This window comes from Acipenser ruthenus, chromosome 14, assembly GCF_902713425.1.
Source record: "Acipenser ruthenus chromosome 14, fAciRut3.2 maternal haplotype, whole genome shotgun sequence".
Classification (NCBI taxonomy): Eukaryota; Metazoa; Chordata; class Actinopteri; order Acipenseriformes; family Acipenseridae; genus Acipenser; species Acipenser ruthenus.
The window spans coordinates 8,227,291-8,242,120 of record NC_081202.1 but is presented as its reverse complement, the minus strand read 5'-3'; the positions used below and the strand labels follow the sequence as shown (position 1 = coordinate 8,242,120).

The 14,830-nt window shown below is 36.3% G+C and overlaps 1 protein-coding gene across 8 annotated transcripts in view; it reads left to right on the top strand.

Annotated features, from left to right (window-relative positions):
• The window catches only part of LOC117419816 (protein MON2 homolog), a 39,448-nt gene extending 33,392 nt beyond the window's left edge, over window positions 1–6,056 (top strand). For 7 of the 8 annotated variants that reach the window (XM_058985732.1, XM_034033017.2, XM_058985731.1 and 4 more), the window contains 7 exons: window positions 666–794; window positions 2,248–2,438; window positions 3,169–3,229; window positions 3,319–3,442; window positions 3,916–4,123; window positions 4,798–4,880; window positions 5,553–6,056. In XM_058985732.1, coding sequence (XP_058841715.1) covers window positions 666–794; window positions 2,248–2,438; window positions 3,169–3,229; window positions 3,319–3,442; window positions 3,916–4,123; window positions 4,798–4,880; window positions 5,553–5,716 — 960 coding nt within the window. In that variant the 3' untranslated portion in view covers window positions 5,717–6,056. Of the gene's footprint in view, window positions 1–665; window positions 795–2,247; window positions 2,439–2,815; window positions 3,146–3,168; window positions 3,230–3,318; window positions 3,443–3,915; window positions 4,124–4,797; window positions 4,881–5,552 lie in introns of those variants that run through there. The other variant, XM_058985734.1, reaches the window with a different exon arrangement.
• The last annotated feature ends 8,774 nt before the right edge of the window (window positions 6,057–14,830 follow it).

Below are 14,830 nucleotides of genomic sequence, written 5' to 3'. Positions count from 1 at the left end.
TTTGTAAGCATTAACCCAATCCAGCTACTTGCTTCACCTCGCTTGTGATTGTTCCCTTTAATTTCTATCTTTTGCAATCATGCATGCAATTCTATAAAAGCATTAAAGAGTAAGTAGCGGGGTTCCCGAAAAATATATATTTACAATACCCCATGTGTTGCTACAAATGTTTAAATAACGTACCTGTAATGTTTCATTGTTAACATCCAATGACTTTTTACACTTATAACTTTAAAGTTTCAAAGCTCTTTTCAAAATGGCCGCTCTAGTGCACTGGGGTTTGAGATATGTCCTCTAAGTCGCTGCAAGAAGAGCGATAAAAATAAATAAATAAATAAAACATAACAAGTGCTCTGGCTTTTCTATTCCGTACCACGATGTGGGCAATAATCCTTACACTATCAGTGCACTAGAGCGGACATTTTGAAGAGAACTTTGAAACAGACTTGAAAGTTATATGTGAAAAGTTGTCAGGATGTTAACAATGAAAAGAAAAATAAGTATGTTATTTAAACAGTTGTAGCCACACGTCGGGACGTGTAACGCTATATTTTTCGGAACCCTGCTACTTACTCTTTAAGAAGCACTGCTAAACTGTGAAGATGTGTCTTCGTTTTCTGTTCTGCAAGTTTCATTGCTTTGCAATTGTGTCGTTGTCTCTGCAGGCAGAGTGGGTAGCCTTGAACTATGTTCCATTTGCTGAAAAGTCATTAGAAGTGGTGTCGGATTTATATCAGAAGACTGCATGTCATAAAGCTGTGGTCAGTGAGAAAGTACTTAAAAAGATTATAAAGGTACGTTATTTTTATTTATTTAATTATTTGTTGCCCCCCCCCCCCCCCCCCCACATAAAAATTGTTTGCACCTCATGGTAAATATAATCTTGACTAGTTTTCCTATTGTACATATCTGTATTTTAGATGACACCAACAACTTTTGATAGTTGTTACATGTGTTATTTACATAAATCATTAATATGATAAACCAAAGTATAAAATGCTGTAGTGTACAAAATTCAGTATAGAGTTTTCACAAGAACAAGATTTCAGCCTGTTGGTCAGAATGTATTCCTGAAATAGTCATCACCAGACAACCACGTTACAATCCATTCCCTCCCAGACAGACTGCTATATAACACATAGGGCCATATGGTGAATTTTCTGTCTCCAGGGTGCAAGGAATATTTTGTATTATTCACTGCTGATTTCTCTTTGTAGCCCCACACATTTTCAGTTGCAGTCAGCAGCAATCTTTGAACAAAAAGCAGCCCTTTCCTTCTAAGGGTTTTTTTTAAGGCACCAACTATTGTCTTGCTGGTCTGGTTGTTGTGTTGTCCTAATGAAAGAACCACTGTTTTATCTGATTATCTGTCACTTTGTTAGATTTAGCTGTGTGCAGCTACAAATACAGTAATCTGCTTCAATGAATGACATGCCCACTGTTTTTTGTATTATTGTGTCCATCTTATTTAAAGGCCTGCATTATAACGAGTGAGCACTGACTATAACAATATAAATCGTATGTTTTATTTGTTAAGAGTGTGTATGTGCAGAAGAATCCTGAGTACAGTACAAAAAAATTGGCCAAGACAGCAGACCTAACAGAACTTGATAGGGGACTGGCTGGTTAGCACTTTGTTGGCTGGTACTTCTGTATCCAAGACTACAGAAATTAATGTTTCTCAAGGAACAGTCGTAACAGCCACTGGAGAAAAAACTACTGGAATTCAATGCCAACTTTCTTGAAGGATTGAGAGGCAGTAATCTTATGGTCATGTAACAATTTAAACACCTTACACAGACATGCACACTATTGATTTTGTTAGCACCTGTACATTGTGTGTTTGGTGTCCTGTTATTATTTAAAGAAATGTTATCTAATGCAGTTCAAGTGCACTGTGCAAAAAGAGTTGTGTTTTAATGAGAGACCCCTAAAACACGCAATGTATTTCCTTATTATAAATAACAAGAAACTAAGATTTGCTGTCATGGTCTAAGCCCAGAATGACATTTGTATGCAAGATGTACTGACATTTTGACAAATTGTTGCAGGGATGGCTTGATCTTTCCTATGTGATTTATAATTGCAGATATGCAAGTTTTTCAGCATTGTAGGTGCACATTGCTGTTTCAGTGTTCAGTGTATGCAATGAAATTGTTATCAGCACCAGTTTATTGTTTAAACACTTTTAGATTATTGATCCAGTCTTCAAAAATGTATAACACAATATGTTTATTTATTTTACAGACCTTGAGAATGCCACTCAGTTTGAAATATGCCTGCCCATCTGAAAGTACGTGGAAGTTAGCGGTTTCGTCCCTGTTGAAAGTGCTGTCTATCGGACTACCAGTTGCGAGACAGCATGCTTCATCTGGAAAATTTGACACCATGTGGCCAGAACTTGCCAATGCATTTGAAGACTTCCTATTTACAAAAAGGTATTTACTAAAAACAATACCAGTATTAGCGATAGTATTAAAACTATGATCATTATTTAGAAGCTGTATGTAACCAGTAAATTTGCTTCTTACTGACGTATGCAACAGGTTTTTTTTGCATTACATTTTTGGAAAATCTGTTTTGTGGTTGGGTTTTTTAAGCTTGTACTTTTTTTTTTTCTTTTTTTTTTTTTTTTTTAAACAGGTACTTTTAGGTAGGGTCACTTACTCTTTTCACCTGTAGTGTATAGAGCAGGTGTCTCCAACCCTGGTCCTGGAGAGCTACAGGTTCTTCTGGTTTTCGTTTCAGCCAAGCTCTTAGTTACTTAATTGAACCAATTATTGGCTTAATTAGTCAAGATTAAAATGTGTTCCAGATCTTTAGCCATTGATGATGGATGTAAAGACACCCAGAAAACCTGCAGGATTGGGACTCTCCAGGACCAGGGTTGGAGATCCCTGGTTTAAAGAGACATCGGAGACATTCATAACACATCAGCTTCAATTCAAAAACTGCAGCTAAAAAAAGTGAAAGATTTTGGTAGATTCACTGGCCGATGGCAAGAGCATCTTCACTCATGAAGTTCTGAGCATTTAATGTTTTGATTTTCAGGAGATCATTTTGTAGTTCAGATGTTTCAGTGCCTGGTCAGTGAAATGTAGTTAATTTGTTATGTATTTATTTGTTTATTTAAATATTAATGTGCAATTATTGAATTTCTTTATTTAGCACACCACCTGATAATCTGTCCATTCAAGAATTTCAGAAAAATGAAGGCATAGATGTTGAGGTAATATGCTTTCATTGCTTCATTAATCTGATTTACTTTATTTTCTTTTTTTTTTGTTGCCACTTTTTGATCTTTTCCTTTTTTTGCAGGTTGTGCAACTCATCAGCACAGAGATTTTGCCTTTTGCTAATTTTATTCCCAAGGAGTTTGTTGGCCAGATAATGGCAATGCTCAATAAAGGGTCCATTCACTCTCAGTCGTCTTCATTTACAGGTAGGTAAGAAATAGGTTAACAAATAATCAGACATGTGTTATTGGCATAATCTAGGCAACTGTCCACGTTAATATAAAGCAAATGGTGCTAAACATTGTTTAGGGGTTAGCCATACAAAACTGGAGTTACTGTAGTACAAGTTGTTGAAATATGGGTTTTAATAGTTAGATGATTAATCAACTATATCTGTGCATAACTTCCATTCGATTTGTTCATTATTGTTGGAGGGTGATGCATTTATCATGTACAGTAATTTAAGACATTTTTAACACCATGAAATTGTAGTTTCTGATAAACTATTATTGTTAGGCACCATAAAAATTGTTTGAAGGGGTTTGATCATTTGACACGAGTAAACTTCAGTTCTATGCTTTCCATTTAAACAAATAGAATTTGACAATTAGTTATATTGATTCAAATAACAGATACAGGTCACAGGATAATCAGCAGTAACTGTATTTAATCTCGACAGAAGCAGAAATTGATATCCGGATGAGAGAAGAATTTTCCAAAGTGTGTTTTGAGACACTCTTGCAGTTCTCCTTCAGCAACAAAATAACGACTCCTCAAGAAGGTTACATCTCCCGAATGGCACTGTCAGTGCTCTTAAAAAGATCACAAGACGTGCTGCATCGCTATGTGGAAGATGAGAGGTTAAGTGGCAGATGTCCGCTCCCAAGGTGAAAGACTTTTCAGTAACTTCATCTTGAGGAGCATAAATATGTTTTTATATATATATATATATATATATATATAGACTGGTTATTAACCAGTGCAGGTCAGATACAGAGGTTAGCCTTTGTGATTACTTAGTAGTAAGTGTAAGTCAGTTTATATCAAATTCATTATTTCTTCAAAGTCTCTTCCATTTACAATTTAAATGCTGTTAACATACAGTCGTATACACAAATATGTGTAATTTATAGAAAGTGATGGCTTTTCTGATTAGTAACAAGGATTTGATCAAGTTTAAAATGCTGTTCATCATGCCTTCCCTAGAATCATTTGAAGAGTGTGTCATTAAGTCACATTTTCATAGTTCTGTAAACAGTTTGTTAGCCTTTTTGATGAGTTCAATAATTTATGACTGGTTCATGTTGTGTTTGTCTGTGTTAACATGCTTTAAAAAGCCAGAATCGCATTTATCTAAGTTTTACCAAATACTTGTAAGATGGTTTGGACCTTGCTGTGTTGTTCCCCATCGTATAAATTCAGAACTCAATCCTCATGTGAGATTCGACAGTACCAAAATGCATTTTACTATATGAAGCTGGTGTATACCTCACAGGTATTTAGAGTGACCATGAGTTGCAATAATGTAAAACTTTCTTTTTTTTTTTTTTTTTACTTGTAGGCAACAGGTGACTGAAATAATCTTTGTTTTAAAAGCAATCAGTACTCTAATGGACTCACTCAAGAAAACGCAGCCTGAAAATGGTAAGTGAAAAAAAAAAAAAAATACTGGAGAGGGTTGTAAAAAATTACATGTAGTTGAATGAATCACTTAATTGTAAAAAGGATGATGGTAAAAGTGAATGGAGAGAAGATGTACACATTCATCTAGAGAAGCACTTTTAGTATTAGAGAAGATCATGCTTCATTTTTACATGTCCATGCTGTGGATGTGCAGTGCTTGGCCACTTAGAACCTGTCTATTGGATTTCTTAAAGGGTGTGGGGCATGTTCTCCAGGTATGCAGTACCCTGGCTCCCTTGATATTCAAGAGGCAGAAGGCATGCCGTAGTTTACTTGAGCTGCAGATCAAGTCTGCCCGACAGTGCTGCATTTGACCCTAGTTGCAATGGCTACTTTTGAGATGTTAATGCACCAATCCACCATGCTAGAATTGTGCTGTCAAGCCTGTGATCAGGGCAAGCTGCTAGGCACTTCTTGGTGATCATAACATGTAATTTTCTGTCTTAAGTGTTTTATTATGCTTTGCCACAATACAGGATGTTACTGTAGCATAAAAAAGACATTCAGATTTACTTTACTATTATGACATTTATCTACTAGGTGGCACTTTATGTGGTTCAAAAATACAATACAATTAAAGGTAATAATACTAAAAAAAAAATATTTTTCTCTGTGTTTTCTTTTAAATAACAGTTGATGCCAATACCTGGGCACAGGTAATTGCATTGTATCCAACACTGGTTGAATGTATCACCTGCTCATCATCGGAGGTCAGTTCAGCATTGAAAGAAGCACTTGGTCCCTTTAAAGACTTTATGCAGCCACCGGTAACCAAAGTGCAAAATGGAGAGTCTTGACCAATACCAGAAACTTTAAAGAGTGGATTTTTATGAAGAAGATTTTCCTGACCATAAAATGAGGGGGTGTGTATTAAATATAAGCCTCTGTAACAGACAGTAACCTGGGGCAACTGAGAGACTCAGCCCTAACAAAAGTCTGAACTACATCAATTGAAGTCTGTGTAATACAGTAATTGACTGGATGGACTTAATGAATTACCTTCTACAGTAAAGCGCAGTGGGGTTTTTTTTTCTGATGGGAGGGTGAATGTACAGTGTGTGGTGACAGTGTTAATGATGTAATTAAAAATAAAGTATTAGAACGTTATTGATCTTAAATAAATAAATGATGAAAACGGCTGATCTTTTGTGCAGTTTTTCAACAACAAAAAATTGTATGCAAGATCTTACTGTAACATTCCATGTCATCTGTAACCAGCCTGAAAAAGGGATGTACTTGTGCGTGTAAAATAAATGGTACAGTTCTAAAAAAAAAAAAAAAAAAAAAAAAAAGGTTAGTGTTTTTTTGTGTGTTGTTTATGTTGTATATTCCCAGTGTCTTTGTAAGTACTTTTTAATCATTCCCATATTTTGTTTTTATATACTGTAAAACATTATTAATATGTTCAGTTTAAAACCAGCATATAAATCTACTTGCGCCTTGTAGGATTAATAGGGATTTGGTACCCTGTTGGCAGTTAATTCGGAACATCCCCTAGTTAAGGAGGGTGTGTGGTCCAGTGGTTAAAGACAAGGCCTGGTAACCAAGAGGTCCCCGGTTCAAATCCCACCTCAGCCACTGACTCATTGTGTGACCCTGACCAAGTCACTTAACCTCCTTGTGCTCCGTCTTTCGGGTGAGACGTAGTTGTAAGTGACTGCAGGTGATGCACAGTTCACACACCCTAGTCTCTGTAAGTCGCCTTGGATGAAGGTGTCTGGTAAATAAACAAATATTAATACTGGATTTGAGTACAGTATGTCTTCCATTCAAAAATGTGCCTTTTCAACATATCATGGTCTTGCAACTTGTTTGTGTATTACAATTAAGACTAGAATAGGGTCGAAAGATGACAGCCTTCAAGTTCTAAGGACTTGAAACTGATGTGTAAAAAGCCTGTAAAATTTCATAAAACCTACCATTCCAGGTACTTTGGTAAAGATGAGTAGTTGCCAGAACTTTGACTTGTTCTAAGCTTAACAAATTCTTGACTGCTGGTAAATATGTATTGCATTGCAAGGTATTTAAATATTTAGTACATTGAGACAACAAATGAATGATTAACTACAACCACAAAGGGCCAATACTTACTGGCACCACTGAAAGAGAAGGGAGTGCTGGCAGAATTCTTTCACTGTTGAAATACCCACATCAGACAAGGAAAACTGTACAGCTGAGGTTTCTGGAGGCTATATTTGCATCCTGAGCCATTCTAAAAAATAAAAAAAACATAATAATACTGCAGTAGTGACATCAAAAAGTGATAATTCCTGTAGGGGAAAATATACTTGAACTATATATATATATATATATATATATATATATATATATATATATATAGCTTCCAGAACACATGCATAACACTGATATATTAAAAGCTACATTTATTTGCAAAAGTTCAAAATCGAGTTCTCATAAAATATAAAGATCAGGCCCCTGATCATTGAAGCTTTACAACATTACGTTATTAGCGCATTGCAGATTTGGCTTCATAGATTTTTAAAACAGTGAGTAGAAGACCATATATGTTGGGTCCTGCACATGTGCATTTGACGTGCGCCCACCTGACTTGTATAAGAATGATGTCACCCTGACTGAATTCCAAGACAGGGATAACACAATAACATGAGAACATAGGAAAGCTGGGAATCTATTTGCTCAGTCAACCATCTGTACCCTTCTTTCTTCGTATCAGTGTCAAGCAGAATAGTTTATATTGCATGCCATTTTGAATTGCATAAACTTTAGTTTAATGTCCTTTACCTTGTAATTATTTGAGCCTTCTCTTGGTTGTCTTGTAATGCTTGCAGAATGGGTAATGTATTACACAAACAAATGTGCTAAGTTTAATTTACTGTATATTGGCGACATAATTCTACTCAAAAGCTTTGTCATTAAGTCTCAATCTAATTTTTGTAGAGGCTTACGAATGCAGCTGTATTTCTGCTACACACTATTACCTGATGTATGGCTGAAATGTCTTAATTGTTGTTTGTGTGTCTTTCCTTAATGAAGTTAATAAAAGAGAAATGTTTTCTGACAGTGATACTGTCAAGTGCTGTATTATGAGATGTTGAAATTGCGTGCTTTTTCTGAAGAACTCCTTTTCCCAGAGGCCACTGTGTCTGACGTGTTGCTGCACGCCCACGCTGACGTTCCCGCGAATTTTATCCAGACTTGATCAGAAGTCAGAGACAGAAGAGCTGCGCTCTGGAGAGGAAGAGATGAGTAGGGAATAGAGTTGGTCGTGATGTTCAGGGAGCGCTGTGGCTTACGCGTGGATACTAAAAGGGAATTTCTGGAGATCTAAACGATGACTTCAAGAAACAATTTATCTTCGCGGTCAAGAAAGCCTTTGAAACCACCAGGGAGAGAGAGTGTTGGGACCGAGCGGTGTAAAATATTTTAGTGCTGTTAAAATAAAAATATATATTAAAAAAAAAAAAAAAAAACCTGCGTGGGATGTGAAATCGAATGGAATCGTGAGTTAAAAATCTTAGGAGCCTTGCATGATTTGTCAACCAGTCAGTGCAGCTTTGAATCAGCAGGGCCTCACGATTTACCAGCTATGAAAAGTATATACGTTTGTCTTTATTCCTTCTTGCTGCTTCATTTAAAACAATTATATTAGTGTATGTTAATGTATTTGTATACTTACGAACAGTGCAGTTGAAAAAAAATATTATAGGGATTTAAAGAATGGAATCAATTCCCAAATGAACAGCTGTCACGTTTGTGTGGATCCGGTATGTGGTGGAGTTCTAGCTTGTTCGTGTTCAAAGTGACTTGTTTGACAAAGCAGATATAATATTGCCGTTAAAATTTGGAAAAAAACATGAAAAGTCGATTTCATGTTAAATTGTGGTGTGTGTGTGTGTGTGTATATATATATATATATATATATATATATATATATATATATATATATTTAATTAAATTAAATTAATTAGTAGTTTGTTTCCCGATCGCTTCTATGTTATTTATTTCTTTCCCGCCGGACTGCAGACGAGAGATGCACGTGTCCATTGATGGCTGGGTCAAAATGAATGGATAGAAAATGAAGCTCTAGAAATTTCCTGGGTGGGAAATGCATTCTTAAGAGTAGGTTTCAATTAGTTTAAAATTGAGAAATGTTAAATCCTATTTTTTTTTTGTTTTGGTTTTTTTGCAGAAGTACAAAATGTAGTGCATGACCTCGCAGAGGTTAAAAATAATACAAAACCGACTGCATTGCAAGGTTCGTTTTCCAACACCCAGGTTCAGCAGCAGCAGCACCGACGTACATAGTCCTAACACTGCGTCTTACTGTAAAAGAATATTTTCGTTTCATATGTGTTAACTGTTTAATCGTTAATTATAATTAATAATAACAACGTTTCAAAATGTGTTTTTAGAATGTTTAGCACATTGATGTTTCCACGGGTTTCAGTATAAAATAATTTAGGCTTGGTTGCAATGCACGTTTCAGGTCATGTAAGGAGAGGGGCAGCGCCGAGGGATCGGGGCGGGGTTTTTCCGTGACTTCTGCACCCTGGAAAGGATGATGTCTGCGGAAGATAAGAGGCAAGAGGAACTACAGAAGCCTTTTCGGTGTCTGCTTTTCAATTCGCGCAGTGCATTGCGCGCTGTCGTCCACCGCGACACTGGCTGAGGTAGTAGTTTGTGCTGTTGGATGGGTTGTGACATGGCCCGCTATGGAGATAACTGCGCAAGCTACTGCCTTGCCGGTGCCGGTGATGAGCTGCAAACGAAGACAATGACAATGGGAATTCCTTTGTTTATTTTACACAGAGTACAGGGTTCAATGCAGGCCAAGCAAAATCGTTTTGTTTTTTAACAGTACAAATAATACGTTTGTACATGTAGTCCACCCACACTTCCCTTCATGTGCCTGTAATAGAAATACAGAAAGAATATTGCTTTTTAAAATAAATATTTAAAAGTTGAATACACGTGTGATTTGTATTTTTACTCCGTTTCGTTGGAGGAACAGGAGTTACATAATATGATTTCTGCTAATAGTGTTTTTATATAACTATTTATAAATATAAAATGTTTAATATGTAATCTAAAGGGATGGAAATAGACACGTCATTATTTAATTATCTAGTGGTTCATAAGTAAACCTGAAATGAATCAAATTGCTATGTTATGTGCTTTTTACATCCCTGGACTATGCTTGATGAAATAATAAAAGGTGAAGTAGTATTGCATTTATGCACAATAAATTGATTTCCAATATGATAACCAAAAAAAATAAAAGCAGTACTAGTATTGTAGGATTACAAACTTTGTGTTGTGTTGGGATATCTCATGAAGTAAAACAGCTTTATTTATTTATTTTATTTTTTTACACGTCTGATGTTTTCTACCCATATATTTCTATTTACGCTTCTTAAATAATACCAATAGTTGTTTTTTTTTTTAAATCTGGATGCGCGATAAAAACGACTTTATAAACACCCCAGGTTCAAATTAGTTTGGGTAAGAGATTTTTACTAGAGTACATACCGCACATATCACACCTCTAAAAGCTAGACAAAAGGCATATTCAGGCAAATGTGTCCGTCTGGGGATGTGTAGGTGACAATCGGTCTCGTTAAATATGAAACTTTTAAAATCGAATTAAATGGGTGGTGGTTCTGATCTGAGAAATAATGTTTCATGTGATATGAATTCCAGTCCCATTTCCCCCTATTGGCAGATCTCTTGCTGTCCAAACATTGCAGCACTAAGCATTGAGACTGCATGTAAGCTGTAAGAGGAATTTACTACTCTGTCACCTTTTCTCTTTGGACCAGAGAACATTTATCCCAAAAAGAGGGGGAGGCTCTTGGCAGTCAGCATTGCAGCAGGAAGCTTCAGCCTCAGCTGTGTTTGCCAGGGCTGCAGTTTTGTCATCAAAACGGTACAAACAATGGACGGAAAATGTGTTTGAATGAGGATGTATTTTCTGCGTGTCCCATTGTATACACTGCTTCACTTGAAATATTTAAATTAGTATTATTTTAAGAGGTGGATTTAAATGGGGACCATGTTTTCCAGAATAGTTTTAAAAGCCTTGTGTCCTAGAGTGTTTTTTAAATGTGAAGTAGTGGATAGCAGGTGCTACTGTTTAGCACTACATTAAATAACTAAATGAAATACCCTATCCACACCACCTAAATCATGTGCCATCATCCTTGAAACCATATGATAAACACAATGTGATAACTGCAATATGTAGGTAGGGTGAATATTAGTGAAGACAATGCAACAGACACTGATATTTGAAGTGAAATCAATTGGCCTTCGCCGTTTGGTACTGAGCTAAGGTTTTCCAGGATAATTGGTTCATGCACAGCCCACTTTGTATTCCGTAACAGGAGAGAAAGCTTGCACGCACATGTAGCAACCTTGCTGCAAGGTTGTTGAAAAGATAAGTAAGGTTCCTTCAAGCTAACAGGCTCCCAGTTTTGCAAATGCAATGCATAGCCTGGCATGCCCTAGCTTTGACATCTAACTGTAGAAATCTGACCAATTATTAATCAACATAATCAGAGATAACCGCACAAGGAAAAAGGATTACATGCATAAAGAAAGCTGCAATAAATGGTCTGTTTCAGTCACAATGGGCAAGAGAGGTTGGTAGGTGCTTCTGATGCAAGCATGCACAAGATTTTCACTTCAGCCTAACCTGAAAAAATTGAAGGATTTAACACTTGAGAAATGAGTCCTGAGAATAACTGACACACGTTGCATCCTCGTAACAAATCCTGTCGACCTGACTTCCTATGGTGGCCCTGTTGCCAGTGTTATGACAGCCCCCTCCCCATAAGCTATTATCAAGAAACTTCTTTACAGGTGTAATGGTCATTTATAACTGGAAAGGTGTTTTGCTTTTCCTTGTTATCGGCTGTGCTGTATGTACTAATGTATAAATAAGCAAAGGAGGATTTCCAGTTATAAATTAACAAGCAAGACAGCAGGGATGCGCTGGGCCTATCTAGCAAATGATCAGTCTTCGGGTGACATTCCCATTTCAGCTCAACTGAAATAAATCAGTTTCAGGCTGTTAAACCCAAGGCAATAAATTAGAGCTCTCTTTGTATAGCCCCTTGTGGAAAAATGTGCAGGGTAAGATTATTATCACAGCTGCACAGTGGAAGCACACCTCAGAGCAGACCTGCACGTAAACCATGCATTTTTCAAATGCTTAAAGATTACCGAACTTCTTTTTCCATTTTACATAATACATACAAGATGAAATACCTCGGCCCATCCAAGCTAATTCTTGTTTCAATTGCACCCAGCTGTTTAAATTGTACTGCTCCCAGATTGCCCTGATCCCCAGGTGCAGGTACTCCATCTGTACAGCGCAGTGAGACTATTTACAACAGAGGTTAGGCCAGTGATTGCTGGGATGGAAAACTCATTTTTCAGGCTGGATTTTGTTCAAACTCTTATTAAAGATCCTTTCACTCAGATCAGAATGGCAGGCGACTGACTGCAGAGAGCATCTGGACTGCTGCCAGATGTCGAAATTACTCTGCCAGTGAAGGATAGCCTGCTTCCATTTTAAACTGTCACAGTTTTTACCTCTATGAGCATAAAGCAGAAAACAGAGATAGCACAAGGAGGATGATAGCCAAGTTTTTGCATGCATACTTTTGACAAGGTAACTGCATTCTGTTACCAGTTGGCAAAAAAAGAGAGCGAAAAAGACAATTGTAACTGGTACATTTTTAAATAGAGGTTCAATCAGCAACCAATCCTAATCGATGTTCAGACAGGTAATAATCCAAAATCGTGCATTCAGAAAACCTCTTGTTCAAATGTGCTTACAAAAGCCTTCAAATACAACTGTAAAAATGCATAATATAAAATATAAGCGAGGCTCAAAATAGGACACCAGGGACCGTTTTTTTCAAAATTTTCGTAATCGGATTTCCGCCTTTGATCTGGATTATATTGTCCAATTGGGTTTTTCTAAACATCGAAATGCGATCGGGATTACTGTTATGCGGATTTCGTTTTGGTAATCTGATCGCATTTTTAATCACGATTAAATGTTGCAATTGGGGTTTTCAGAATTTAAAAGAGGAGATCAGGATTACTTTGAAAATACCAGGAATATTGTGATCCTACTGCGGAGGTGGATTTAGCTTTTGAATTAGCATAGAACATCGATAATGTGTTTGATTTGTCATAGCAAACACACGCCATATGTCCAAATAGAGTGTTAAAATATCATATTTACACATTTATTTAAATTTTGTATCCATGCAAGCAAAAGTGAAAACACGTATTTAGTGATGGTATATGCCTTCACATACGCCTCCTTAGTTAAAGCGCGTCTGAGAGATACTGGACTCTAGACCGACAAGTAAGACTATGAAGATGTCTAAAAACATTTTATTCAATTTAGGTTTAGTTATTTAATTTCTGCTAAGTAAGCATAAATCGTATAACCGTTATTTGCATGCGTTATATGTGCACTAATATTAAAAGTGATTTAGATTTTGTTAAAAAAAAAAAAAAAAAAAAAAAAAAAAAAACATAAAACTAAATAAAGTTGTGTATTAATCATTATTACCAATATCTTATTTATTTTGTTAAATTAGATTATATCATAAAGGCCTCTTAATTTTTTTTTTTTTTTTTAAAAACTAGCCTACTTCAAAAAAATTGATTTTGTAATCGTGAGTATTTGTTATCTGGATAAATGTAATCCAGCAATGACATTTTCTGAAAAACCGAGTGAAAATGATCCAGATAAAAGTAATCTCGATTACGAAATCCGGATCACTTTGATCCAGATTAAAAATTTTGAAAAACCTGCCCCTGGACATTTGATCGATCGATTTTTAATTGTGCCTAAATCATGGTGATCAATAAACAATTAATTGATTAAATGTTGCATCTGGAATAAAATCTGATTTACATGCTAGATTTTGACAAAATGTCAGTAGTGTTTAAAACATTGAGCTGTTGTATACTGTAGGTGTGCAGCTCCCCTCCGATTACCTCATACAGTCATGTAATGAGTAAGAGAAGAGCGTTTGAATATAGAAAGTGCTCCAGGTGTTGTGGAGCAGGGGGTCCAATATAAACAAATGGAAAAAAGTGCACTATTACACTGTACATCAGTTTGCGTACGTGGGTTACCCGATTCAAATCCGATCTCGCTGCCTGTAAACGCGGTGATCGGATTACAATGTTATTTCGGCAGTGCGCATGTCGCATGAGCAGTTGTGTGTGTTTGGGTTGATGAGCATGATGTCTCGTCAGAAAGAAGCAGCCAGTGACGAGAAACTGTTTTTTGTTTTAATAAAATGTCTCGACGAATTTAATGGGATGGGGTCTCTGACACACGTGTATATCCTTCTGGCTCGACCATTTCGCAGAGCTTTTCAAACGACACTATTTGTCCTGCATCTGTAAAATTCTTAAGTACAGTTACTTACCACTTATCCTTACCATTTCTTTTTCCCATACAGTACGACTGTGGTCACTGAAAGCAACAGCTGGACGTAATTTAAAATTGTTGTGGTGTAATCGTCAGTATGGCCCCGTCTGCCTTGCTCTAGCTAAACACTGACAACGGAAAAGCTAAGCATTCCAAGGTTCGCATTAATGTTTACATCAACATCATAGATGTTGAAATACACATTAGGAAAGATGTGTAATCGATATGCATCCTGACTGGAAAGAAGTTCTGAAATAAAATAGGAGAATAGCTGTAACTTCGGAGGTTTATCTGGGGTGCCGTGACTGCTGACTCGTCTGCAGTTTCTAAAAACGTCATCGGTAGAATTTAACTCTTATCAGGTAAGAAAATGAATCAAAAAAATACTTTTTTAAAAAAAATAAATGTTTTTATGTATATAAACAAATAAATTCGTCAATTAATAAGTAGGAAATCCGATTAG